Genomic DNA, 27,400 nt, shown 5'->3' on the forward strand with positions numbered 1-27,400 from the left:
CACCTGCTCCTTGGGATCCTAGGGTTGCAGATGATTTTTTTGTTTTTTGGTGGGAATCGGGGGGTGGGTGCAGAAAAAGTGTTTTGTGCTCCTGAACCGTACTTACAGTTTAATGTTTTGAAGTGTTCTCTGATTCAGAGGTTGGCACGAGAGGGTATAGCTGGTTCATTAAAATGTAAGTTCCACGAGGGCAGGGATTTTGAGGGTTTTTGGTTCATTGCTATCTTCTCAGATCCTGAAACAGTGCTTGGCTCAATAAACAACTGCTGAGAATGGCTCTTTGCAGTTCAGCCAGACTGCATATTAAAGGGCCAGGCACATGCCTGTGGCTCCAGTAGGAGGGCCCCAGCAAGTCAAGGGTGGCATGTCACCTTGGATAGCTGGGCTTGTCAGGCAGGTTCTTACCGCCCACCAGCCACCAATTTCTGTGATATTTCAGCAATTGGCCCTGCTGCCTTCATCCACTATGCTTTATGCAGGTGGGTATAGGTATAGTTCATAATACTGTAAATTTTTTTAAATGGTCTCTTTTTGGGAATAGATAGAAATGGACCTTAGAATAGCAGAGAAGAAAAACAGCTCTAGGACACTGTGCTAGGTGTGCCACCTCTGAACGGGATGCACCTGTGCCTCCTGCAGTTCGTGGACCTGCCTGGTGGACCTGGAGGGCCTGAACATGCGCCACCTGTGGAGGCCGGGGGTCAAAGCCCTGCTGCGTACCATCGAGGTGGTGGAGGCCAACTACCCCGAGACGCTGGGCCGCCTTCTGATTCTTCGTGCCCCCAGGGTATTCCCCGTCCTCTGGACGCTGGTAGGTGTACATGCTGTTTTGCAATATACTCTTGGCTATTTCGAAGGCAGATGTGCACGCGTTTGTATAGCTGTGTCTGTGACATCAAGTCTTAACTAGCTAGTAAAAAAACACAGCAAGCATGGGAAGATGTAAAATTTCTCAGATTGTTTAATGGAGAAAGGAATTGCTGAGTGCCCTGTGTTCACGCAGATGGACTTTACAGAAAAAGTCTGTCAAGCTGAACGCCCTTTCCCCCACCCGGCCCGCCCACTCACACTGTCACATTGTAATTTGACTCTTTGAAAACTGAACAGCAGAGCACGGCATGACTGCACATGGTCTCCTGATTACTTACAGGTCAGTCCGTTCATTGATGACAACACCAGGAGGAAGTTCCTCATTTATGCAGGCAATGACTACCAGGGTCCTGGAGGCCTGCTGGATTACATTGATAAAGAGATTATTCCAGATTTCCTGAGCGGAGAGTGCATGGTATGTATTTAGGCAAGGAGCTACATGATGATTTTCAGAACTTTGAGTTTGAATTGTTTTTTTTGTTTTTGTTTTCACTGTATTCCCTCAGCTGTTCTTTGATCCCTGTGATTATTTTATTTTATGAAAGTTTGTCCCTCTTTATCCCTGTCACCTCTCCCCTATTCCCCACTCTCTCCCCTATGGCAAACACCAGTCTCTTCTCTGTGTTTATGGTTCTATTTCTGTTTTGTTGCTTTGTTTTTTAGTTCCTACATATAAGTCAAATCATACGGCATTTGTCTTTTTCTGACTTATTTCACTTAGGATAATACCCTCTAGGTCCATCATCCGTCTTGTCACAAATGACAAGATCTCATTCTTGTTATGGCTGTGTAACACTCCATTGTACGTAGGTACCACATCTTTATCCGTCATCTGTATCAGTGGACGCTTAGGTTGCTTCCATATTTATTATTTGTTTTCCCTTTCTTTTGTTTTCTTGGCTGGCATCTGATCCATGGCAAACTACATTGAACCATTTAGGTAATTGTTGATAACATGCACATTTTTTTCATTCTTAAATACTAATGGGAATTTGTTTTAGAATTAAACATAGTTGCAGCTTGATTTAGTCAGCTTTGTATGAATCAGATTTTTACCTTTTAGAGGAGCTGTGCTATTAGATAAAGTATTAAATCAAATTGATTCTCAGAAAGGTTTTTCCCTTTGACAGTTAATCAGGTAACATTTTAAAGGGGATTAGTTAAGGGAACTAGTTTTCTTTTATATAATTAGGGGTTTTAATACATTGAGTTGCCAAATTATCAGGTGAATGCTTCCATTTTTATATCCTGTCCTTGTGAAGAGGGAATCTGAGAAGTTCAGTTCCTTGAGGACCCTTTAGCCTCTAGGCCATGGCTGCCTGATGTGAGGGTGAAGGAAACTGTAGCCTGGAGAGGTCCAGGTGACAAGTGGGGTGACAGATGAAGCCAACAGGCAGTCATGGCATCATACATTTGGCTCTTATTAGAGAAAGGGTCTCTATCGTCCTCCACAGTAAATGAATTCATTCTTTTGAGATGTGCACACATTTGATTTGACTCGTATTTAGCTCCTGAGCTGAGCTTTCGAGGGTCTTCCTGGTTGGGTGGAAGAGCTTAAAGAGCACGTGAAGTCAGTGCACCGAGCCTGCTGTGAGGAACTGTGGGCATAAGCACAGTGCAGTGCAGGAGCCCAGCTTACCAAGCGCCCATGAGATTGGACCTGAGGCCACATCCGGAGCAGCCCCGAAGTGCCCTGTGTTGTGTGCGAGCAGGAGCCCGTGCGCCGCTCCTCCTGGTTGCAGCAGCTGGGCTGGGGCAGGGAGCTCGGCTCCGGGTGAACGGGCCCATGCCTCTCAGGCACTGCCTGTGGTGGGTCCTTGTCGCCAGTGGAGGTCTCCGCACTCTGGCCTGTCAGCCTCCTCCTCAGTTCTGTACTACCGCTGAGGCCGGTGGGAAGAGGCGGCACTCCCCTCTGCTCCCCTGCGCCTGCAGGGTTTTAACCACATCCTTCTGCTTTCTCCTAACGTGACGTCATTGCTGTGACATGTCCGCTGAAGACTTAGTGTTTGTTTTCTGTGTACTTGCCTCCCAGCGCTGATCATATGGGAAGTACTCGGAATTTAGGAACTTTAGTATTAAGTCATTATATCAAGGTCAATTAGGACGTTTATGAAATGCACAAATTCTAATTCAGCTTAGCCTGTTGCATGCAAATCCACAAGAAGACGTTCTCCTTTATTACTTTGGGCTGGTGTGGATGCACTGATCATTTGACTTGGGTTAGACATGAAACTTTAACTGTTGTTTATATATCTTGACTCTAATTTCGTATAATAAAAATAATGCCTGTAGCTGCTGAAAGTAAAACTCTTTTCTGAACATGTTTTCCCTTTACAGTGCAGTATAAATACTTGTAATTCTTACATAAACCAGCTTTAGTAATTGAGTCCAGTACCACATACATACTAGTGTGAATTCTGTGGTAAATCAGGTTCAATGTGTTCACATTTATATAAAGTAAGTCACATGTATTTAAGTGGTTTTTAAAAATTATTTTCTAAGTCCTACAAAATGTTTTCTGACATTGCCAGTGTTGTCCACCTCCGAGCAGCCATGAGGAGGTGAGCGGGTCGGGATGGGGCGCCTGCTGGCATGTTAGGTTCTTGGAGGAATCGCTCGGGTCTGCACGTCTTTCATTGCTGTGTTTGCATCTCCAGTGTGAAGTGCCCGAGGGCGGACTGGTCCCCAAATCTCTGTACAGGACTGCGGAGGAGCTGGAGAACGAAGACCTCAGGCTCTGGACTGAGACCATCTACCAGTCTGCAAGCGTTTTCAAAGGAGCCCCGCATGAGGTACACCCGCGTGGGGGGCACAGGGCGGCTGCGGCCCTGCTCCTCCACACAGAAGCTGTTTGGGCGACCATCCCAGTTCGCAGTAGGATTTAGTTTGCAGGAATCACATGCTTTTTCTGGTCCGGTCCTTAGACTTTTCTTGATGTTCGAGCTTTAGTTCAGGTACATGTCAGCCCTGAAGAAAGGCTCGTCTGAGCTCGAAGGTAGTTACACTTGATGAGGGCTGCTGGGAGGGGAGCCGGGTCCCCTGGCCTCGGTTCCCAGAGACCTTGGCAGAGGTGCAGAGGCAAGTCTGAGCTCGTGGGGTGATTTCTGACTCTCTAGTTCATTTAAAGATTCTGTAGGACTAATTTTATTTTCTGTGTTTTCTTGACTGGGTTTTGGTCATCTGTATTTTTTGGGGCACTTGCCCGTTTTGGAGAGTCCAATGGAGTGAGGCGGAACTAGCACATCCCCACGTCCCTTCCCACTGTTACCTTGTGATGCCGAAGCAAGAGTCCCCTGTGTGTCCTGGGGCGCTGTGCGCGACCTTGGGTGTGAGCTACCCTCCCTTGAGCTCCAGAGCAGGTTTGTGGCTCAGAGTTGCTGCTGAGGGTGGCGGCAGCTTGGAACAGAGCAGATGGTCAGTGAGGATGGGCTTCTGGCTCAGGCCGATGGTGGTGGCCAGGAGCTGACCCCTGAGAACCTCCTGCCACATGGCTCGACCATCTGCCATTTGTCCTCTCAGGTGTACCTCCTTGTACAGCCTGCCCACCCCTTGTGGGGCAGGTGGGTACTGTTGCTGTGGTTTGAATGAGCAGAGACAAATTGGTGTGGCCGATCGTAGATTCCGTAGGGGAAATCTCAGATTGTCATGACTGTGTCTTGAGGATTGTATTAATTCGTTATTTGGAGGGAGTCTACAGGTGGCGGAGTTCTTGTTTGTCATTTTTTAGGTAGCTGTTGCTCTTTGTACACAGAAGAGAACTTAGTGACAATATGCTTCTGAGTCACCAGGTATTTGTGAAAATGCACAGCCAGGTTTTCCTACATCAAAACAGTAGAAACCTCAGTCCTCCGGTGGGGGTTTAAGTAAAATGTAAATCAAGGACAGTGGTAGCCCTAAAATGAAGGCTAAATTAAGTATCCCTGTTGTGAATGCAAGAAAGAGGGTGTCTTTAGCAGAGGCATCTCAGGTCTCAGGAGAGATCTGCCCCTGGGGAGCCACTTTGCTGAAGAAAGAGAGTGGGCCATGTCAGCGCCACCGCTGTTCTTAGACGTGGCTCCCGTGCTTCATGGGATCCGCTCTGTATGGGATTCCACGGTGGTGTTCCTGCAGCGTGCGGCAGCCGTGGTGGCCTTGGAGGAAGAGCTCCCCTGACGAGAAGCACAGCACGGCAGATGCACGCAGAGGGCTCGCTGGGCGCCTTGGAGGGGGGGAGGGGGCGCAGGCCCTGGCTTCTGCTGTCGCTTTCTAGCGAATGCATAACTTTACAGCTGGTTTTAATTCTCACAGCCCTCCCACAGTAATCTTCTGAAACTCTGTAACTTTGATCATTCTCTGCTGGGAAACTTCAGAGGGACACCACAGAAAGTCCAGATTTAGGTTGGCACTCAGTACCCCGCACGCTTCCCCCGGCCCCCACGCCGTGTGGCTCCTGTCCTCCCACCCGGCCCCAGCTGCCACTCTCCCTGTGTGAGCCGCTGCAAAGGCTGCCTCTGCGCTCTGCTCCTCCAGGTGCTCTTCATTTCGCTTCCACCTTCTCTGGGCCCTTCCCTGTGCTCGCCGGCCCAGAGCAATCCGTGGAGCCCCTTCGCACCATCTCCAGCTGTGTCTGTTTCGTATTAAGACATTTTTTACATCCAGGGCCAGGTAGTTCGGAGTGCTGTCTCAGCAGCATGTAGTGGGAAACTTTGGACTGTCGGTGTAGCTAAGGAAGAGCCCGGAGCTCAGCCCAGGACACATAGCAGGAGCCATTGCTTGAAAGAACAAGAAGAGTGAGCGGGGCACCTGCTGGTTGAGCGCTCTGCTGATGGGACATGTCTCCCTCCACGCAGCACACACAGCAGGGCTGGAAGCCCCTCAAGGGGTCGGTGCTCCCGGCACATTGCATGGGGCCTCATGCTTACCTCGGTTGGCTGACAGAGTGTCTTCTTCCAGATTCTCATTCAGATTGTGGATGCCTCTTCCGTGATCACTTGGGACTTTGACGTGTGCAAAGGAGACATTGTCTTCAACATCTATCACTCCAAGAGGTCACCACAGCCACCCAAAAAGGACTCCCTGGGGGCACACAGCATCACGTCCCCAGGAGGGAATAATGTGCAGCTAATAGACAGGGTCTGGCAGCTGGGCCGCGACTACAGCTCGGTGGAATCACCTCTGATCTGCAGAGAAGGGGAGAGCGTGCAGGTAAAAGCACCTATGACTCTCCGGAAGCAAGATTTTTGCCTGGCAGGCGCTAGGTGTCTGGACAAGCAGTTCCTTGTATCCTCCTTTAGTTATTGTTGGAATGACTGGGATGCCAAGTAGGTCCCAGAGGAGAACTCAAATCTGAGCATGGTTCTGGGCAGAATCCACGACTTACATCTAAAGTGCATGTAAAGGTACTTTCACAGAAGTGGCTGGAAGGCAGGAAAAGGCCTCGTGCAAAGGGCCGCACCCAGAGGCACCCTGTGGCTGCTCTATGTGTCTCAGGCAGAGGAGAAGCACCCAAGAGGAGCCAGAGGAGCAAGTGCTTAGGGCCTGTTTGCTGCCACTGCTGAACGGTCTCACTCACCCAGAAAGGCTCTGTCCGCTCACTTTGACATTTGACCTATCACCTTAAGTGCTTGAGCCGAGAATGGCAGCTCTCGGGTGCTTCTAGCCTCATAACAGATGCATAATTTTGCATAATTTTGCTGCCTTTACAGTTTTCAGGGGTAAGACTGTCAATGCTTTGGTGGTATTAGAGGTAGAGAAAAAGAGGGTGTTTTATTCAGTTTTAAAAATAATGAACATTTTAAGCTGAATCACAGCCTTTAATTCCAGAATTAATGGAGAAAGTAATTTTCAGAGATTGACCTCTACTTCAGATAGACATCCTTTAACCCATAACATTGGAAGCGTGTTAGAGCATGGCCTCGTCCACGTGATCGTTTGTGACCCCCCCCTTCAGGCCGAGTGAAGGGCCCTGAGCACTTGCTGCCCACCAGGTGCCTGCTCCTCCCCACAAGGCTGCAGTCCTTGGGGTGGTCAGGTGACGTGCTCTCTCATCACAGGGCAGAGGCCTCACCACAGGGTCCTGATGATGAGCCAAAGCCCTTCACCCCCGAGCTGGCTGGTGGTCACTGCCAGCTCCGAGTGGGCTCCCCTGGGCATCTGTCACACCCGCCGGAAGACAGGGACTTTTGGGAGGAAGTCCTCAGCTGGCACTGCTTGATGTGTTGCAGGGCTCACACGTGACACGGTGGCCAGGCTTCTACATCCTGCAGTGGAAATTCCACAGTATGCCAGCATGTGCTGCCACCAACCTGCCCCGGGTGGATGATGTGCTGGCTTCCCTGCAGGTCTCTTCACACAAGTGTAAAGTGATGTACTACACAGAGGTGATCGGCTCTGAAGACTTCAGGTGTGGCCAGGGTGCTGCATGGCTGGGGGAGGCTTGGCAGGTCCCGCCAGTCTTGGGTACGGGCAGGAGTGGCCTCGGGGCCATTTATGGTTCAGTTCACTACATTAGCTGTGTGTGAGGGCAGCTGGGAGCCGTGTCCTAGGCTGGGGGGTCTGCCCGGTCATCCTACTTTTTAAGTGCTGCTGGGGGCTGAGGCAGGGAGCAGAGAGCAGGGTTGGTAGGAAGCCCGGCAGGCAGTGTGGGACGTGCGGGGGCCCATGGAGGGGTCCTCACGCCTCATCCCCTCCCTGTGCTGTTTGCAGAGGTTCCATGACCAGCCTGGAGTCCAGCCACAGCGGGTTCTCCCAGCTGAGCGCCGCCACCACCTCCTCTAGCCAGTCTCACTCCAGCTCCATGATTTCCAGGTAGTGCCGCGACGCCCGTGCCCAGTGTGTGGAGGGGACTGCGTGCTGCCTCGGACAGGCCGCCGCGCTCTGCCGCCTGCCCCGCGGCACACTGCAGGCTCCGCTCACCTAGGTAGCACGTAGCTCTCCAGATGGTCACTGTAGTCCCGGTCCCCGACTATTTTGGCAGGTAGTTTTAACTCTGACTCTCACTCAGTAGCCATAGATTTTGTATACAGTGTGCACAAAATCAAACCAGAGCACAAGGGCTCTCTTGAAAAAAAAGTAGTTTTTATGCCAATTAAGAGGTTGACTGTCCCAAATGGCGATGCAAAAAATGTTTCCAGCAACCTCCACACTGTCCTCTAGTGGATGAATTCCTACACCACCCTTCAGAGGTGACGCACCTCCCGACGTGGAGCAGAAGCTGCCAGCCGTTCCCCTAACTGCACCACAGTCCTCACCTTCTCCCTGCTGTCAGCCACCTGGGCCCGTGGACAGGGGCAGCCTGCTAGGTACCTTTGCCTCTGAGCAGGCGCCGCTTAAACTGGAAGGACTCAGAGGCCGTCTGGGAGCACCAGCCTGGCGCCCGAGGGCCGGATGGACCCACCGCTGTAACGTGGGTGCTGGTGGGACTCTCTGGGCTTCCCCGGGACTCCAGGAGAAACACCGCCATCATTAAACATTATTTTCTCTTTCCTCCTTTTCAAATCTTTTTCATACTTTCAGAGCAGGATTTTTCTGTATGTGAATTTGGGTGAGGGAGATTCTTTCCCTTTTCTTGTATGTTGCTCTTCCTACCTGCGGGTGTTAGTTCTGAACTCATTCTAGATTCCTGGGCTCCTCAGTTTACTCAATAGTGTCGGAGCCTTGATGGTCCTTCTCGCCTCTAGACGGCATCTGGAAGGCAGAGTAAAGCCCGTTTGCCGTTTGGAAACCGTCCATTGTTCATTTTAGCAAACCAACATTCTTGCCACATGGGTACATGGGGATAGTGTGTGGCTTGTCAGAACCCTGCTTCTTTGTAAAAGGGAATTGTGACCTGGGGGTGTGGGGGTGCACGTGGGTGGGTGCATGGCAGTGTGGGTGCAGGGGGAAGGGCAAGAGGGAGCAAATTAACAGGAATCTGCAAATAACAAGGATTCTTCCTGGAAGCAAATCAGAATATGAGATTGGTTTTACTCTTAAATTTTTCCTTTTGATTCCCACTTATGAATCCTGGTCTGCCTGTGTCAGCCCTCGTTTTTTTTCAGCTTTTTGTGGGAAAAGCAGGTTATTTGTGTACCTGTCCAGAGGTTGCCCCGGGTTAGCCTCCAGGATAAAGATGGGTATGTGTGGTGTGTAGCCGAGGCTGTGCTTTTAAAGATGAGTGCCAAACCCACAGGGCCATCAGTGGAGTGTGTGGTAGGCAGGTAAACCTAGGGGCACGATATTTTAATTTGGCTCTGAAGGCATCAGGTGGGCGCTGTGTGGCTGGAGAACTGTGGAGGGCGTGTGTGCCCCTGGGGGACATGCCGCCAGTGAAGCTCCAGTGGCTGCCTGTGCCCTGGAGACTTTTTGGGCTTCTCCATGCCTGCTGGCCTTCCTGGGGCAAAGCTAAGCATTTACTTTCAAAAGATAAGCTCATCATTGACATCTACAGACTGTTTCCAGAAAGCACAGTGGCTCCTTAGTGTGTCTGTACTGCTTCCAGCCAGTGCTTCCTGCTTCCCAACTATCAGGACCCAAAGACGGTCCCTTCTTTCTCTTTCTTTCTTTCTCTGTCTCAGATGGCGATTTTACTGACAGCCGCCAGGAAAATGCTTCACTCAACAGCCCACAGCAGCCCAGGGATGTTTGTAAAACTATTTGAACTGCAGCCACCCCTACCCCCCATTTGAAGATGTATTCTTTTAAAGTTGATTGAGAAGTGGCACCGTTGTGTCCCCAAAGGGTTGAATGCATCTTTAGGAGTTCAAAGCACATGCCTGCACAAACACGCACAGGGTTTACTCCTGAGAGCAGCCCCCCTCCTTGGGGGCCTGTGGTCTGTGTCAGGTCTCCACTCTCAGTGCCCCGCACTCTTTAAAGTGCTGCTGTCATTTCTCCCCCCTCAGCATTCGTAGCTCTTTTGCTTCCCTTTCTATTACTAGTGTCTTAATTCACTTTTCCTTCCTCAATTCATTATTTACATATAAAACTCTGTAAATGTTTTGTAAACATATTACCTCACTCTTGGTAATACAATACTGATAGTCTTTAAAAGATTTTTTTATTGTTATCAATAATAAATGTGAACTGTTTAAAGAAAAGAATGTCTTTTTCTTATTGTGAAATGACAGTTTCCCTCAAAGAGTTTGACATTCTTAGGAGACATTAGAGATTGAAGAAGGAGATTCCGGGGTCAGAGTGCTCCAGAGCAGTGCCTGGGGCATCCGGGACCACTTTGCAGGAGCGTGGACCACCTCCAGAGCCAGATTGCAGTTGCAAACTGCTGGTACAGAAGTGAGACTCGGTATTTGGAATCCTTGCTTCCATAGAAGACAGTTTTTCTCAAACTCCATGAAATCTGATTGATTGATGGCATGATGCCTGATGGGGATGCTTCTTTAGTAATCCAGTGGATCCTTTAATCAGGTGGCCTCAGAGAAGATAAAACAGACGGGCATGCAACGTCAGAAACCTGGGCCACCTTACCCCTGGCTCCTGCCAGTTGGGTGTGCAGGGGTGGCGTGGCCCAGGAGCTCACTGCCTCTGTGCCAAGTGGAGGAGTGTACTGTGAGGTCACCCCTTTCCTACTGGCGTCTGCCTTGGATGGGAGCTGGCCAAGGGGATGGGCTGGGATGTGGGGTGGGGAGCAGGTGATGCCTGACTGTGCCCCCAGCAGGAGAAGTCACGTGCTGCGTTCCTACCTCGGCAGCACCAAAATGATGTATTGATGACTTAACCAGCTTCTTCCCAAAGGACAGGGACGGTTTTCCCACGAATCCCTCCATGCTCCAGTGTGCCTGCTATCCAGGTAGGCCTGCTTCACCAAGCCTTTAATTCAGCATCAGATTCCCACGGTGGAAGCCAGAGGTACGACAAAAAATAGGTGAGGGTTGTGACCTGCTGTCATCCCCTGACTCTCAGTGCTGCAGTCAAATGCAGTGTCCTAAACGGTAGTCACCGTGTTGCTACATTGGGCCACCAGACCCGTCATTCCCTCAGCCTAACTAGGTCTCTGCCTGACGTTGACGGCGCCTGAACTCGTGGGGCCCTGCAGCCCTTGCATCACGGCAGAGCCGTTCTTGTTAAAATGTCGTGAAGCAAACTCGTGAATTAATTTTGTTTGAAAAGTTAGGGCTTCGGAAAGCAGGGGATTCTAGGGAGATGGTAGGGGGATCCACGCTTAAAGCCAGCAACTAGATTTTAAAACAGACCTTCGGACATGTAAATTATGGGCTTAAAAATGGTTAAAATGCAGCTTAACACCAAAACCCCCAAATAATCTGATTTAAAATGGGCAGAGGACCTGAAGAGACATTTTTCCAAAGAAGACACAGATGTCTGACAGACTCATGAAAAGATGCTCCACATCACTAATCACTAGGGACATGCAAATCAAAACCACAAGATACCACCTCATGCCACTCAGGATGGCTAGTGTCAGAGAAACAAGCAATAACAGGTTTTGGTGAGGATGCGGAGAAAAGGGAACCCTCGTGCACTGGGGAGAATGTGAAGTGGCAGGTGCAGCCACTCTGGAAAATTGTGGAGGTCCCCCCAGATTAGAAATAGAAATACCATATGACCCAGTAATGCTGGGTATTCACTTGAAGAAAACAAAATCACTACTTGAAAAGATAGATGCCCCTGTATGTTTATTGCAGCATTATTTATAGTAGCTAAGATAGGGAAGCAACCTCAGTGTCCACTGGTAGATGAATGGGTAACGATATGGCACATACACACAATGGAATGTTACTCCGCCATAAAAGAGAATGAAATCTTGCCATTTGCAACAAGATGGATGGACCTAGAGGGTATTATGCTGAGTGAAATAAACCAGGCAGAGAATGACAAATACCATATGATTTCACTTACATGTGGAATAAAAAAAAAAGGTTCATAAATACAGAGAAAAACAAACTGGTGGTCACCACAGGAAAACAGATGGGTGAACAGGTGGAATGGTTGAGGGGAATAGGGGACCAAAAGGTATGAGCTTCTAGTTATAAAATAGATAAGCCACAAGAATGAAAAGTGCAGCAGAGGGAATATGGTCACTGATACTGTAATAACTGTGACAGTGGGAACTGCACTCACTATGGCGAGCATTTCATAATGTATGTGCTGAATCTCTGTTGAACATTTGCAACCAAAATATTGTGTATCAACTATACTTAAAAAAAAAAGAGTGGTTAAAATGGCAAAATTTACTATATACTACCTGCCACCAAAAATCCCTGTGGACATCTTTTACAGCAAATGAGGCAATAAGGTGTCCTGTCCCTGTAAGTCCCAAATAGAGGCACAAACCAGTCATAGTCACAAGACCTACGTGTTGAACAGTGGGAGTCTGATGGAGCCGGGGAGCAGGGTGGTGGCAGCCCAGAGGGGAGCACAGCAGGTGGGCTGGGCCGGCACGCCGGGGGGTCTGCAGGAGTGGGGCTCCTTTCCAGGGAGCGACCCCACACTGAGAAAAAACTGCCAGGAGTGGAATTAAAATTGCACAGGGCAGTGACAGGAAAGGACCCAGGCCAAAGCAGGGGAGAACAGGAGCCAGAAAGCTTGGGAAGCAAGTGGACCCATTTTTAAAACATTTCAAAGAACAGCAGAAGAGGGAACTCGATAGAATTAGAAAAGCTTTCTTGAAGGCTACTTCATTCTGAAAGTTTGTGAACTACTTTTACATGAAAAGGAGCATCAGTAAAGTGTCAAAGTCCATAAAAGCTTGAGGGTAAGGAGCAGAACGGCGCCCTACGGCCCAAGCAGAAAGGCGTGCCTGCAAAACACACGCACCTGGTTTGGTTTTTAGTGAACTAAAAGACATTTCGAAAACATGACATGAAAGAAAAGCGTGAATTAGAAAAGCTCAGAAATGGGACAGAGAATTAGAAATGAAAAGATCATTTCAGAAATAAAACCAAATTAGAAGGAACAAAAAGTGAGACGGTCCTTTAGGAGAAATGGAAGGTGCGAAAGAGGAAAGTCATAAATCTGAAAGGATGGAAAAAGGTGAAAAGATGTGAAAAGTAACACGTATGAAGATAAAGGTGACGAAGCACATGGTGGTCGTGGGAGGCCGAGTACCTGAGAAGCCTGTCAGTGAAAGGGCTGGACTTTAAAAGAAAAAGAAATCCTTGAGGTGTCTAGTGGGGAAATCAGGCTTCTCAAAGGCTGAGCTGTACGCAGAGAAAAAATGGTTTAATTAAGGGAAAATTGAAGGAAAGAGTGAGCTTAAAAATGTACATCCAGCCACACTGCCTTTTGGTATAAAGGACGCCCACGGCAGTGTCTGCAGCCAGCCGGGAATGACGTGGCGCAGCCGTCCCGAGGGGTTCCCAGTAGGGTGAGCCTCAGCCGCCAGCAAGGGCAGAGACGGGAGCTGGGCTGGACGGTAGAGCTGCTCTGCCTTAGAAGCGAGGCCCAAGATTGCACAGAGTGTGGCACGTGTGTCTCTGACAATGCCCACATCAGACACATTAAAATGGGAGGATGGGGCGGGCATATGCCAAAGATGGAGCTTTTAGTAATCCTATCGGTGGCAGTATTGTCATGGTTATTCTAAGAGCCTCAGTCTGTAATATACAGGTATGTGTGTGTGCATACACACGTACTCGTGTGCCTGCGTGGAAACAGTGACCAGCCCAGTAACACTGAGAATGCCAAGCACCCAGATTGCGGCCTTAAAATACCCTTCCTCGCTGTAAGCACACGGTACGTGGGGGCACGTGGCATTTCTAGTTCACGGAGTCATTGATCCGACTTCTGTGCTCTTCTTTATCTATTTTATTTTACAGTCAAAAGATTTGTTGGTTGTTTTTAGTTAGGGCTTCTTATACGGGTTAGCTGGGACCTGGGTTTCCTGTTTTCACCCAAATCACTGGGCAGCGGCCAGCTGGGGTCTGTGCCGGGGGGGATGCACCCTATCGTAGTTATTGTTTGAGCCTGTGCTTTGTGTTGGCGCCCAGGACAGCAAAACAGAGCAAACTAGCTGGTGGCAGGTGGCAGCTGGCAGCGAGGCTCCCTGCTGATCTCCAGGAGAAAGTGTGTGGCCAGTCCCGCTAAAGCTCTGCCCCTGCCGCATGCTGCCCATGACCCGTCCTTTCTCTTTCTTCAGATAGAACACTAACCTTGCCTTTGTGTTTAAGAACTTGATCACCAGGGACCAGTTTTGACAGCAACGCAGAAACAATCATGAGTCCTTGGATACTGCAATTTCCGAGGCTCCATGCACCATCCCCAGCCACTCTGTGTCATAGTGAGACGTGAAGGAGGAGAAGTCTTATGTCTCTGGGCTCTTTCTGGGGACCAGTGAGGGGCCAGAGGCCTGGCTGCAGAGAGCAGGACCCTCCAGCTCCATCTGTAGAGCCTCCGGGTTTCCAGGAAGTTGGATGTGAAGGCCTTGTCTGCCTTCCCTTTTGCATGGCCAGTCTACCTGCCGTGCCCCCGTGATCTGACAACCCAGAGTGTGAAACCCAGCCCCAGCTCCCGAGGGGGAGCACCTTCTTTCCCGCCCGCTGGGAAGGGAAAGGAGACCTAACAGTAGTTATTGTTTGAGCCTGTGCTTTGTGTCACCTTTAGAACACCCAAGGTGGTCAGGGCTGGATTGGAACCAGTCTCTGTGAGCCAGCATGGCGCCTCACTGGCGCCACCTTGTGGCCAGGTCGGAGATGCACATGCTGGACACCCGGCTGGGGTCGTAAAGCCCTTGATCCCTTCAGCGCTGCCACTTGGAGTTGGAGCCGTGGGAGACAGCACTCCAGCCTCATGTCTACTGAAATCTTCCCTCGGAAGGGGCGTGATGGTTAATTTATGTGTAAGTTTGGGCCATGCAATACCCAGATATTTGGTTAAACATTATTCTGGGTATTTCTGTGAGGGTGTTTATTGGATCATATTAACAGTTAAAAGGGTAGACTGAGTAAAGCCAGTTGCCCTCCCTAATGCAGGTGGGCCTTATCCAACCAGTTGAAGGTCTGAATAGAACAAAAGGCCCTTCTCTCCGAAGAATCCAGGGAGATTCTTCCTGCCTAATTGCCTTCAAACTGGGATATTAGCTTTTTCTTGCCTTCAGACTGTCATCTCTGGGTCTTCTTGGGGCTCAAATGGGTCAGCTAGAATTAGACTGCCTGCCCTCCCGGTCTCCAGCTTGCCGACTGTAGATCTTGGGATTTGTCAGCCTCTGTAATCTTGTGAGTCAATTCTTGATAATAAATCCCCCTGTATATATACATCCTATTGATTCTGTTTCTCTGCAGAATCCTGACTAATACAGGAAGTGTGCTCCAGAATCCTAGAACTGCAAAGCATTTGACTTTTGCAAAAAACACTGGTTCAATCTGGAATCGTCTCTCTTGGGTTTATGTGTGTATGTGTGTTTTGGTTTGGGTTTTTTTCTATTAGGCTTTACCTTCTGAATGTAGAAGAAAGTTAGAGACTGTTAAAGCTGGGGTGGAAAGCTTAGAATGACCCAATTCCAGCTCTTGCAGCTTGAGAAAGGTGAAGCCCAGAGAGCTGAGAGGTTGCCCAGCAGGCGACTGTGGGTGCAGCGGCTGAGGGAGGCCGGGCAGGACACTTAGCCTTCCAGAGGCCCGCCTCACAGTCAACAGTGAAGGCCAAGTCCGAGACCTCCAACGTCCCTTCCTCTTGAAGGCAAGTCCGAGACCTCCAACGTCCCTTCCTCTTGAAGGCCAAGTCCGAGACCTCCAGCGTCCCTTCCTCTTGAAGGCCAAGTCCGAGACCTCCAGCGTCCCTTCCTCTTGAAGGCCAAGTCCGAGACCTCCAACGTCCCTTCCTCTTGAAGGCCAAGTCCGAGACCTCCAACGTCCCTTCCTCTTGAAGGCAAGTCCGAGACCTCCAACGTCCCTTCCTCTTGAAGGCCAAGTCCGAGACCTCCAACGTCCCTTCCTCTTGAAGGCAAGTCCGAGACCTCCAACGTCCCTTCCTCTTGAAGGCCAAGTCCGAGACCTCCAACGTCCCTTCCTCTTGAAGGCAAGTCCGAGACCTCCAACGTCCCTTCCTCTTGAAGGCAAGTCCGAGACCTCCAATGTCCCTTCCTCTTGAAGGGCAAGTCCGAGACCTCCAATGTCCCTTCGTCTTGAAGGCAAGTCCGAGACCTCCAACGTCCCTTCCTCTTGAAGGCAAGTCCGAGACCTCCAACGTCCCTTCCTCTTGAAGGCAAGTCCGAGACCTCCAACGTCCCTTCCTCTTGAAGGCCAAGTCCGAGACCTCCAACATCCCTTTTGCTTTGCTGTCACTGATCGTGAAATAGGAGGAAGCAAGTCAACTCACTGGGTTGTTGTCAAGACATAACAAGCAAATGATGATCGGATCATGTTGTCCTCGCTGCATATGTGAGGGGTTTGGTTCAGGTTTGGAAGTGCCAGGGGTCTGGGAGCACAGCCTGGTGGCCCAGGCCAAGGAGGAGATACCTGTGTCTGCCTGTGCCCATGGGGTGAGGGCCCCTGGGCATCCGACAGAAGACAAGCCCCTGAGGGAGGATCAGAAAGAGCAACTTGAAGTTACAAATAAAACAGCTTAACAGTACACTTCCTTCAGGAAAGGAAATGAGGTGACCCCAGGGATGAAGTTAAAGTCACCTGCCTGCCCCTCAGCTTGGGCGCCCATGGGAGGAGGGGGCAGACAGCTTTTCAGACTGAGCGCCTATTAGATCCAGGGGCTGGGAGGGAGACGGTGGGCCCTGGAGAGCCAGACCCGGGCCTCCCACACCTCCTCCCTTCCCCGCACAATGGCCTCCTGTGGGCCCGCACACCGCCCTCCGTGGGGCCCAGCCAGCCAGGAGGCACAGGAGGCGCAGCTCTTTGAACTCACAAGGCGGCGTTGCCTTGTCACGGATCTGTCCCTGTTGGGGCCTAAGACGATGCCTGGCACAGGGTCAACACCCCCAAATATCTGAGGAATAAAAGTGGAGTGAGTGAGAGGTTCTGGCCTTGAAGGTGACCACATCTGGGCCCCATGGGCCCCTGACAATTTTGCCTTTCTCCATTAAAAATGTTCATGGGTCTATTTTATGACTGGGGTGGCACAAAGTCAGATGTATCCAGATCCCGCTACTGGCAGGTGATCCTTGAGCCCTTCCCTGCAGGCTGGTGCACCCCCTGTGCCCTCTAGTGTCCTGAGCATTGGCACGTGACTGCGTCTGTGTTGGCCCCCTGCCTGCTGGGATGGGGGCAGAGCTCAGCGCCCTGTAGAGGCCTATGGTGTGTGGGGTGGTGACGCGCCCAGGTTCCTGGGGTCTCCAGGCCCACCTGTGGGGCACTTGGCCCTCAGGCCACACTGTCTGAATGCTCTGAGGGACGTGCCCGCCCCCAGCTCAGTCTGAACGTCCCAGGGGCACAGTTCTGACCTCTTGCCTGAGGCTCCTAGGCTTTGTAGGAGTGCTCCCTGGAGGCTTGGGTGAGCTGGGGCTTGTTGCAGTTTCTCCCTCACCCTTCCACATGCCCACCATGCCTTCGAGTGCAGGGGCTGGGGGTGTTGGGCACTGTGACAGCCCCTGCTTGGGCTGCCCCCACTCTGCCCTGGGATGGTCTGGGGAGGGACCTGGTGACCCGGCAGGCCACGCTGGTCCTGAGCTACCCCGGAGCCCTCAGGTCCTCTCTCCATACACCCACCTCCTCTGTCTCTCATTTTTACCTTTCTGCCTAAGTAAGGCTCATAAAATGTCAAAAAGCCAACCCGAGGAGGGCTCAGGGGAGCATGTGGAGAGGTGGGCAGGAGGGCAGGGCTGGCCGCAGGGGTGCAGAGGGCAAACCAGTGGGCCTCGCCTCGGAGGGCTCCCTGCATCAGCTGCCTCCCGCCTCTTGGCGCACCCCACGATCCAGGGGTATCCGCTTGGGGCTCTCGAGCAGCTGGGCTCAGCTCACTTGCGGCCTCCAGGCTGCGGGGGGCCGGGCGGCAGGAGTCTGGAGGGGCAATGGGCAAGTTAGTAGACTCTTTGTTGACTCTGAAAGTCGAGTCCAATGCTCCCCAGTGGAATCCATGCTAATCCTTTTTCCCAGAGGCGCTAAGATATTTGTAAAAGGATATGAGCACTTAAGCTTGCTTGGCCCCCAGCAGTCCCCACACCCCCGGCCCCAGCCCCCCACTTGCCAGGCTCCTGGCTTTACCCATGCTCTTCCCTCCACCTGGAACCCCAACTCCTCCTGAGGAGATCCCAGAACTCTCTTCGTGTCACTCAGAGCCCTGCTGGGACTCTGCCACCCCAAGGCCTTCTGGAGCTGACATGTCAGGTGTCTGCCACCCCGTTCCAGACTGGAAGCTCCCTGGTGGGGGAGACTGTCTGTTGACTGGGACCCAGCACAGCGCTTGGCCCAGGGAAGGCGCTGGCCTGTGTGGTAGAGGGCGGTCCCTCGGTGATAGGGTTGGGTTGTGCTAATGTGGTGGGTGGTCTCCCATGTCTGCTGCTTGTCCTGGGTCCTCAGACTAGGTTTCGTGGGCCAGAGCGTTTCCAGAGAAGTCGTGATCCCTGGCATATGGGAGTGTGTGCGTGCACGGCCCGCCCCGGGCTACTGCCAGCATTTCAGCAAGGTAGGGGCAGGTATGTTCGATCGGGAGAGTGGAGCCGGGAGCCGTCCTCTCTGCTGTGTGAGGAGCTCGTGCCCAACCCTCGGTTCATTCTGGCCCAGCCTGCCTTGGGCCTGGGCCTGGGCCCTCTGTGGGGCCAGGATGGTTGCTGGTTTTTCTCTGTGTCCAGTGCCCATTGAAGCACTGACCCCCGGATGCCCATGGCTGCTGGAGGGGTGAGGAGAGGCCCCGCCATCCAGTCCCAGCATGGGGCCACTGAGGCAGCAGGAGAGGTGCAACTGGCTTCTGGATTGAGCCACTTTCAAGAAAATGTCCAGGCTGTAGGGCAGGGAAGAGTCTGTGTGCGCAGAAGCTCGGAGGGGTGTGTGGGGCCTGATTTCCAAGCCCCTGCTCCCTGCCAGGCCCCCTAACCAATGAGCAGGTGGGAAGCCTGTGTGTCTGAAAGCAAAATAGGCAAGGTCTGAGTGACTCATGAGCAAGTGGACAAGCACAGCTATCTGGCCATTCTGTGTTTAGGCACCTCTAGGTTTTTTCTGTCTCACCATGAGAGTTGACTGTCACCGCAGGACTGAGCTGCTTGGGGGCGGGTCGCGTCACTGAGGAGATGCGCCACCTGTGTATAAGCTCTGATGGCAGCAGTGCTGGGCAGCCTCTCCTGCCACAAAGGCCGGAGCCAGACCAAACAAGGACTCGCGTGTGTGCGGAAGCCAGCCCTGCCAGCCCTGCCAGCCCTGCCAGCCCAAGTGGGTTCTATGCGAGGGCAAGTTTGTTTGTTTGCTAGTGATGTCACCCCGGTTTATATATTTTTAAACAGCAAATCCAAAATGAACCAATTGAATCAGGTTTCATAGTAATGCAGGAGAACCTTGTATCTGTGTGTTGTATTGAAATTTTTATTGATATAATTACAGATGCAGGCACAGAGGTCTAAGGAACAGTACGAGATCCCTGTACCGGCCTCCCCCACCCCGTTTCCCCCACCGGTAACATCTGCAAAGTCATAGCACAGGGGTCCCCGTGTACAATCTGCCCGTCTCACTCCCATTTCCCCTTCCCTGGTGCTCATCAGTGTGTGTGGGTGACAGTTTCGTCCCCTGTGTAGCTTCATGCATCCACACCACAAACACAGGATGTCCCCGTCATCACAGCCACCCCCTGTTTTTGCCCTCTTACAGCTCCTACACCTGCGCACCGCTTCCTGGTCCCAACTCCCGGCAACCGCTGTTCCCCCCTTTCTAAAATTTTGTCATTTAAAAAATGTAACCGGAGTGGAATCACACAGTCTGTAACCTTTTGGAATTGGCTTTTCTCACTTAGTGTAATTCCCTGGACAGACAACCGGTTGTCACGTGTGTCAGTGGTTCATCCGCTGTTGTGGCAGAGCCGTAAATAGTCGGTGAGCCAGAGTGTATTCCACCACTCTCCCGCTGACGGACTGGAGGGCTCTTCTCAGCTTTGTCTACTGTAGATAAAGCTGCTGTGAGCCTTTGCTTTTCCGTGGACATAAACTTTCATTTCTTTGGGTAAATGCCCAAGAGTGCCACTGCTGGGTTGTACGGTAGGTAGTGGCATTAGTTTTACAAGGGACTGCCAGACTGCTTTCCAGAGGGGCTGCACAGTGGCCCCTCCCACCAGCACTGTGTGAGGGATCCAGTTTCTCCACATCCTCACCAGCATTTGGTGTGGCCACTTTTTTATTTTGGCCATTCTGATAGGTGTGAGGTGCTCTCTCATTGCGTTTGTCATTTGCCTTTTCCTGGTGGCTGGTGATGTTCAACCCTTTCCATGCACTTTTTTGCTGTTCATGTATCCTTTTTGGTGAAATGTCTCCTCATATCTTTTGTCCATTTTCGAATTGGATTCTGTGTTGTTTTTCCATTGCATTGAGAGTTCTTTATATATTCTAGGACCTAGTCCTTGGTAGGAGGCATGGTCTGTGACGTGCCGGTTTTAATATAGAAGAGATAGGTCCCTTGTCAATCCAACTGCACGGCCGTAGCGATGTGCCTACCTCCACATTACTCCGTTCTCCCTGAGCTGCAGGCGTGTTGCTCCTGGATGATGCAGCACAGGGCCCAGGGTACCACCTGTTAAGTTACCACCGAGCCCCCTGTGCTGCTAGACAACCCGAGGCGAGTTCCCGGTGTGCTGTTGGCGGGACGTGTAGAGACAAAGCCCCCATCCTGTTCCCTGTTTTTAACTCTTGTTAACTTGAGTCACTTTTCTTTTTTTAAGTAATTGGTTTTTATTATAAGAAAATACTTCCTCCTGACAAAAATTTCAAACGGAAGTGAAGGGAGTAGAGTAGAAATGAATGTCCCCTCCCCACTCTGTCCTCCATCCCACCATCTCCGGGCTCCCTGCCAATGCCCAAGCCTATTCCCACGACAACTGTGACATTTTGGGTGTTCCTTTTAGACCTTTTCTCATCACGTAAAAGCATATCCGTGTGTGTAATTCTGCACTTCTGAGAACTGAGTGACACCAACTTTGTTTCAGAGGCGCTTCCACGCTTGTAGTGACAGGTCCTTGCCATTCTTTACTGCCCAGCTGCCTCCGGGTCCAATTCTTGATCTGGCTATAAACCTCTTTCTTTTTCACTTGAAAGCTCTCTTTACATCCTCAGGAAAGTGTCCCTGGGCCTTCTAGGTTGCAGATATTTCCCGCAGTTATTCATTCATTCATTCATCCATTCATGTCAGCATTTATTGAAGTTCATTGGTGGGTGGAAGGGGGTGGATGCAGCAGACCCTTCGAGAGGGAAGCCCTGCCCTCAGGGCGTGTGCATTGCAGCTGGGGGCCTGGTGATGGCTAAGTGTGCCTCCATGCAGTCCGCTCACCCACCACACAGCGTCTGAGCCTGTGGCTACCTGTGGGGCTGTGCCCACGTTGACATCTGAGCAGATGTGCCCCTCCTCAGACTCCAGAGCTGCTTGGAGTGTACCCTGGGCCAGCAGGCAAGGCCCACCCACAGCCCTGGCTTCCAGGAGCCCCCCCTTTCCGCTGTGTTTTCCCAGCCCTAAGGCTGGTAGCTGCTGTCTGCAGACGTGAATCCCTTCTTACTCCTTCAGCCGTCTAAACCTGTCTGGCCAGTTCCCTGTATCACATCCCTTTGTTTGGAATGCCTGAGGGTATGTCAGCCTTCCTGGGGTGACGCATGCCAAGAGAAAAGTCAGTCCGTGAGGGGGGCATGGGAGGTGGCAGTCTTCCACAGGGTGATCAGGGAGAGGCCTTGCCCAAAGCAGGTGGGATTTCCAGGAGACCAGCTTCTAGGAGGAAGGAGGAGCTAACGCAAAGGCTGTGAGACGGGGGTGTGTTTGGTGCTCAAGGTGCCGCCACAAAGTGGGCGTAGCTGGGTGAGTGAGCAAGGGAGGAAGCGGGAAGCCTGCAGGTCGCCAGCCGCGCCGCAGTGGTGAGCAGCGGTGAGCAGTGGTGAGCCCTGGCCGTCGGGCTGGGAGGAGCCGCAGCCTGCGTCTAGCCTGGTGGCTGGTGCCCCGGGAGGCGGCTTGACCCATGGACTTAGCATGAGTGTGAAGTGAACCTGTTCCGCATCACTGCACCGTGAGCGCGGGCTTTGTCACCGCTGCAGAAAGGAGCCCATCCGGACGAACACGGGGTGAAGTCAGGGTGGGGAGGAGTGGCCGGGTCCCCGAAGGCCGTGGGGTCCTGCTGGCCGGCGGCTTGTGCCCGACTGTGAGCAAGGCGTCTGTCTTCTGTGCGTCATTTGGCTTTGAGTTTTTTGTTTTTGAATGGAAAATTTTAATCTTGATGAGATTAAATTATCTTTTCCTTAGCAGCTTCTGGGTGTTTTACCTCCTGCTTAGAAAAGCCTTTTCCTACATGTTCTTTTGGTAGTTTCATGGATTTTTTTGCATTTAACTCTTTTGTGCCTCTGATGTTGACTTCTGTGTGGGGAGGTAGTGATGTCTGATTAATCCTAAGTGGCTCTCGATTCAGTGGCTGCCGCTCCTTTCCAGCCCTTAGAACCTCACTGGGCAATCCTCAGGGGACAGACACTGGGCGGGGCATGAGCGGGGCTCAAGGGGAGGCGGGCACAGCAGGTCCCGGGGGCAGGGAGGCAGCTGTAAGCGTTGACACATTACAGGACAGCTTCCGTCAGCCCCCTCAGGGTCACAGCTGCGCGGTGCAGCCGAGCGTACCCTCGCGTGGACGTGTGGCTTCCCGGGGGGCCTCCGCGGGCGGGCGTGCAGCCCCCGTGCCATGGCAGCCCTCCCGTGCCAGCATTTGGTAAGCAGAAATGTGGCCAAATAGCCCGCGCCGCCTCCCGAGAACAAGTGACTTATTTTACTGTCCTTTTTGAACACTTGAGGCCTCCCAAGGTGCTGTTTTGTTCGGGAATGCTGCAAGAAAGCCGAAGAACACGTGGGGCATGCTGGCCGGTGCCCGCAGGAGGCCAGCTGTGCCCCGCTGGGGGCGACCCACCCCGGGCCTGCTCCCGGGCACGTGGGAAGAGGGACGCAGTTCGAGTCCAAGAAAACCAAGAGAACTGGTTTCTCTGCTTCTGGAAATGGGTGGGCACATTGGTCAGCATGAAGGGCCTGTGGTGGTGGCCTCGGGAGTCCGGCCACAGGGCCTGTGAGGGACAGAACACGCAATCACCGGGGCTGTGCCGCCCAGAGGACAGCCACTTGACCTGCGGGTCCAGTGTTTGTGATCCAGGCCCGGCCACCAGCAACCTGGAGGAAGAGGATTCCTGAGGGAAGCCCACTGGAGTGCCACCGATCCCCTGGAAGACGGTGGACAACTGGGCAGCGAGCCTTCTCCACCTCCAAGTGTGAGCCCTGCCCAGCGAGGGCCCCGTCCCGTCTTCGTGGCAACCCCAGCTTGGGGTGCTGGTGGGGAGGTGGTTGTCTACTGTAGGGCTGCCTGCCTCGGCATGCTGGGAACGTAATTCTTTGCTACGGGGCTGTCTAGTGCCCAGTAGGAGGTTCGGCAACATCTCTGGCCTCTCCCCTCTAGACGGCAGTAGGACCCCCAGCCCCCAACCCTACTGGGACAGCCAACATTGTCCCCAGACATCCCCCTGTGCCCTGGGTGAGTAAAACCACCCTTGGTTGAGAATCACTGTTCTAATCCAACACTCCCCTGATGGGGAGGAAGAAACTGAGGCCTGGAGAAGTTAAGGCATTTGCCCAGAGTAACACAGTCCATGGTGGCGTTGCTGGGGCTCGGCCTCTGGTCCTGGGCTCCAGCTGGTGCTCAGCCCATTGCAGATGCGGCAGCAGATGTGCTGAGCATGATTTTGATGAAAGGTGCAACTCAGATTCCCTAAGGCCCTGTTCTCCCGTGGAGGTCACCGAGATCACCCAGGCAGGACAGACATGAGTCTCCTTGGCTGTTTAAAGAGCCGAGTACTTTTGGACTCCAGGCCCCGGCGTGGACTCTCTCCCACCCAATCATGCCGCTGAGAACACAGCCTTCCAGATCAGAGCCTGGACATTCTGGCCAGACAGCAAAGGGCTCGCCTCCAAATAACGCCAGCATTCATATTAGCTATTTGCTTAGCTGCATGGTGGTATCTTCACTGTCATTAGCGTCAGTAAATGCTTATCATAAACTCTGAGTGCATGACGCACCCATGAAACAAGCGGCTGCAGGCTACTCAGTACTTCAGATCACATGTTAAAGTGTGTTCTGGGGAAAGGCCAGGGAAAGGACCCCCAATAAGAATCTTGTAATCCCAGATTTCCCTCATGATTACTTCCCAATTTTCTGTTTAATAAATGAAATTAGACAGTGTGGACTTTTCTTAAACATGAACATGTTTATTTGGAGATAGGGATAGAAGGGGCTGTGTGTGTGTTGGGTGGGGGGTTTTGGGGTAAGATATATCCCAAGGATGGAGCTCATCTGTACTAGAGCAGAATGCGTAAATTTACTCATGCGTTGCTTTCTAATCCTACAGTCGGCAGCTCTGGCGCACAGTATGAAGGCTGGAGGGAAATGCACGTGGATGAGCAGAACAGAACACTGGCTCCATGTTCAGCCATTCTCTTACCTCCCTGGGACTGTGTCTGGCAGAGCCCCCCCGAGCCCTGTGACCTGTGTCTTGACTGCAGCATTACTACAAGCTGTGCTGGTGTCTGCAGACCAAGACTCCGGCAGCCTGGTGTGGCCAATTTCCCGGACAGGAGCCAGTGAGGACATGGGGTCCTGGTCCTCCACTCTGCCGTTGACTAATGGCATGCCACTGGGAAGCTGTCAGACCTCTTTAAATCTCAAAAGGGTTTATTCTCTGGCTGACATGAGCTTGCACACCTGGTATGCTCAGCATTGAGCCTGGCACACGCATAGGAAGTGTCCCATAAATATTAGCTGCTGTGGTGAGCCAGGTAATGACGATGACTCAAGGCTGAGTCGAGGCCCTACCTTGCAGTCGTATACTTAGGGGTCACTTCCTTCCTTGGGGGTCATCACAACTGACCCCAAACTTCCAAGGCTCTTGGCAGCAGTCAGGACTCCAGAGCTACCCCCCTAACCCAGCCCCAGCCCCTCCCGGGCTGGGTGTTGTCAGAGGCTATCAGCCAGGAGGTCTGTTTGGTCTTGGGGGGAGATCAGAGAGATGGGGAGCCAGACACTGGATGGGGCCCTTACCCTGGCTGTGCCCACCACTGGTCCTGAGGCTGTGATGCTGGACAGGCCGCAGGATGCGGAAGCAGCCCCAAACCCCTCACGGCCTGGCAGAGAGGGGCTCCTCAGGCAAGGGGCTCAGGCCGCCTTGAGGGGCACCTGGTATTTGAGAGACAAGCTTATGAACACAGTAACAATGTAAAAGTCTGCACTCTCCGGTCTCTACCGCTGAATTACGTTAGATCATTAAAAATATCAACAGACAGACCAGCACTGCTTCCTGCAGACACTGCCCTTGATTTGGGATTTCAGACAATGCCTTGGGCATTTCCAAAGGGCCAGCTCCAGACTCCATCCCTCCATCAGGAGAGCCCCCGGGAGATGGCCTCCACGTGAAGCCAGTGCTGCTAACTGACGTGCTCATGCTACTTCTGTCCTGAAGTCTGGGTTCAGGGATGGCTGGCACAGGGCCAGCTCGCTGTGCCTCCTTTTTGTGGACAAGGACTGCTGGGCAAACTGTAGCACAAGGGCCTGGGAGGACCACCGGCCTGGAAGCTTCTAACCCAGGGACCTTTCTATCTGAGGGGCAACAGTTGTGGGTGCTTTTCCAGCCTTTTGGGAACTAACTTTGAGGGTAAACAAGTACATCTTCAACAAAAGTGGCTCAGAAAGTGCCTGCGGTTCACATCACTGTGCCCAGAAAATCCTCCAAGTCCCAAATGATGGCTTCTTTCTAGAAACGGGGCACATCCCTCTGATGAGTCAGGAGGTGAGTCAGGGATGACCAGAATCCCCCTGGTAGGGCGGCGGACTGGTCTAGAGGGTCTTGTGGTTCAAGGAATACCTTGAACTTGGCCAGAAGCCTCAGCAGGTGGATGGCAGCCTACCCTTGCGGCAGGGACAGTAAACGGATAGAGGGAGCAGAGGTCTGGGGCGGGGAGCTTTTGTCCAAGGGGCCTCTCCAGTTCCAGAACCCTCTGGGCTTCTCCAAGGTCTGGGCCCCTCTCTGTGCCATTCCAGGTCATCTGCTCCAGAGCAGCTCTCATGGGGGATGCATGAATCTGGAGAAAGTGCCCCACTGGGGGCCTCAAGGGCTTTTGTCCTCTGACAAGCACATGTCCTCCAACACCCGTGTGGAGTTTTCGACAGTCACTGCCCTTATATAGGAGCCATAAATTGCTCTTTACTGTTGCCACCATAAATTTATCATGTGCAATATGTCCCCTCAAGCCTGTATCCTCCATGTGATCTGTACTTGATTTTTATTAAGTTTAAAAAACTTTATAATGAACAATTTCAAGCATATGGGAAAATACAGAGAGCACATTATGAATGCCTACATGCCCATCATTTTATTTAATAGTTGTTACCATTTGCCATATTTGCTTTGCCTGTTTTTTTTTTTTAATGAGTTTAAAGTAAATTACCATCTTTGTAACATTTCCACATTAACTATTTGGGTATTCATATCCTCAAACAAAGAACATTTCCTGACTTAATACAATGCTGTTATCACAGCTAACAAAATTTGTGATGCCATTCGACACCCAGATATTCAAATCTGTCTAGTTATCCCCCACATGTCTTTTACAGCTGACTTGTTCACACCAGGATCCAGCTAAGGACAGTGTCTTGCACTGGGTGGTTAAGTCTCTTATGTCACTTGCCGTGTAGAACAAGACCAGCCTCCGCTTTGGTTTTTATGATGTTGACTGTGGCAGAGACCAGGTGGGTGCCTTGCAGAGTGTCCAACCTCCAGGACTTGTCTGATTGCCTCCTTGCTTCCACTTGCTTTGTCACTCCACATGCCTATGAGTTGGAAGTTAGATCTGAACAAGGTGTGATTAGAGGATTGGACTCCTTGGCAGGAGGCAGGACTGTGTTAATAGGTGATGTGTAGCATCAGAATGCACATTGTGTCTGGTGGTTCCACTCTTGGGGATCTAAAGCATGTCCCTCGGCTTGGGGGTGAGATCTGGACCTCTCCGCTATGACTGCCATGTCCCATCTCTTGGGGGCCATCATGTGATCTGTGGGGGACACCTTGGCACAGGGTGAATATCCAGTTCCCTGCCAGTCCGTCACCAGTCTCCACTGATGACCCTTGCTTGAGTTGATTGGGTTCACACTCAGGGTGACAAAACAGTGATCTTCTAATTGATCCCTCCTTCCACAATTATCGCCTGGCATTCTTCTAGAAGAAGGATTTTCCTCATCAAATGGGTCATTTTGTTGTCATTAATACTGTTCCTATTGCAATGGCAATGTTGATACTTAATTTGTCCCCCTTATATCTTATTTTCCGATTAAAGAGTTGGTGATTTTCTTGATTGTCTTTATTAGCATTAGTTTTGCCCATGTTTTCAGGATCAGGTTTGTAAGTTCATCTTGAGTAGATGTCTCTTTCTCTCCAATCTCCCCCTCTAATCCCCCCCTGCCATTT

At 51.7% G+C, this 27,400-nt stretch overlaps 1 protein-coding gene and 1 long non-coding RNA gene across 3 annotated transcripts in view; both read left to right on the forward strand.

Annotated features, from left to right (window-relative positions):
* Positions 1–9,929, forward strand: part of SEC14L1 (SEC14 like lipid binding 1) — a 51,861-nt gene extending 41,932 nt beyond the window's left edge. Inside the window, exons 12-18 of one of the 2 annotated variants that reach the window (XM_036997048.2) lie at positions 640–811; positions 1,151–1,285; positions 3,528–3,662; positions 5,803–6,054; positions 7,074–7,252; positions 7,555–7,656; positions 9,405–9,929. In XM_036997048.2, the coding sequence (XP_036852943.2) occupies positions 640–811; positions 1,151–1,285; positions 3,528–3,662; positions 5,803–6,054; positions 7,074–7,252; positions 7,555–7,656; positions 9,405–9,420 (991 nt within the window). In that variant the 3' untranslated portion in view covers positions 9,421–9,929. The remainder of the gene's footprint in view (positions 1–639; positions 812–1,150; positions 1,286–3,527; positions 3,663–5,802; positions 6,055–7,073; positions 7,253–7,554; positions 7,657–9,404) is intronic. The other variant, XM_036997050.2, reaches the window with a different exon arrangement.
* Positions 9,930–21,402: 11,473 nt separating this feature from the next.
* On the forward strand, positions 21,403–27,282 carry LOC118968101 (uncharacterized). Its single transcript, XR_005055454.2, has 2 exons — positions 21,403–23,161; positions 24,293–27,282. It is a non-coding gene; the product is annotated as an uncharacterized lncRNA (long non-coding RNA).
* Positions 27,283–27,400: the final 118 nt, after the last annotated feature.

The sequence above is a fragment of the Manis javanica genome, chromosome 4 (genome assembly GCF_040802235.1).
Source record: "Manis javanica isolate MJ-LG chromosome 4, MJ_LKY, whole genome shotgun sequence".
Lineage (NCBI taxonomy): Eukaryota > Metazoa > Chordata > Mammalia > Pholidota > Manidae > Manis > Manis javanica.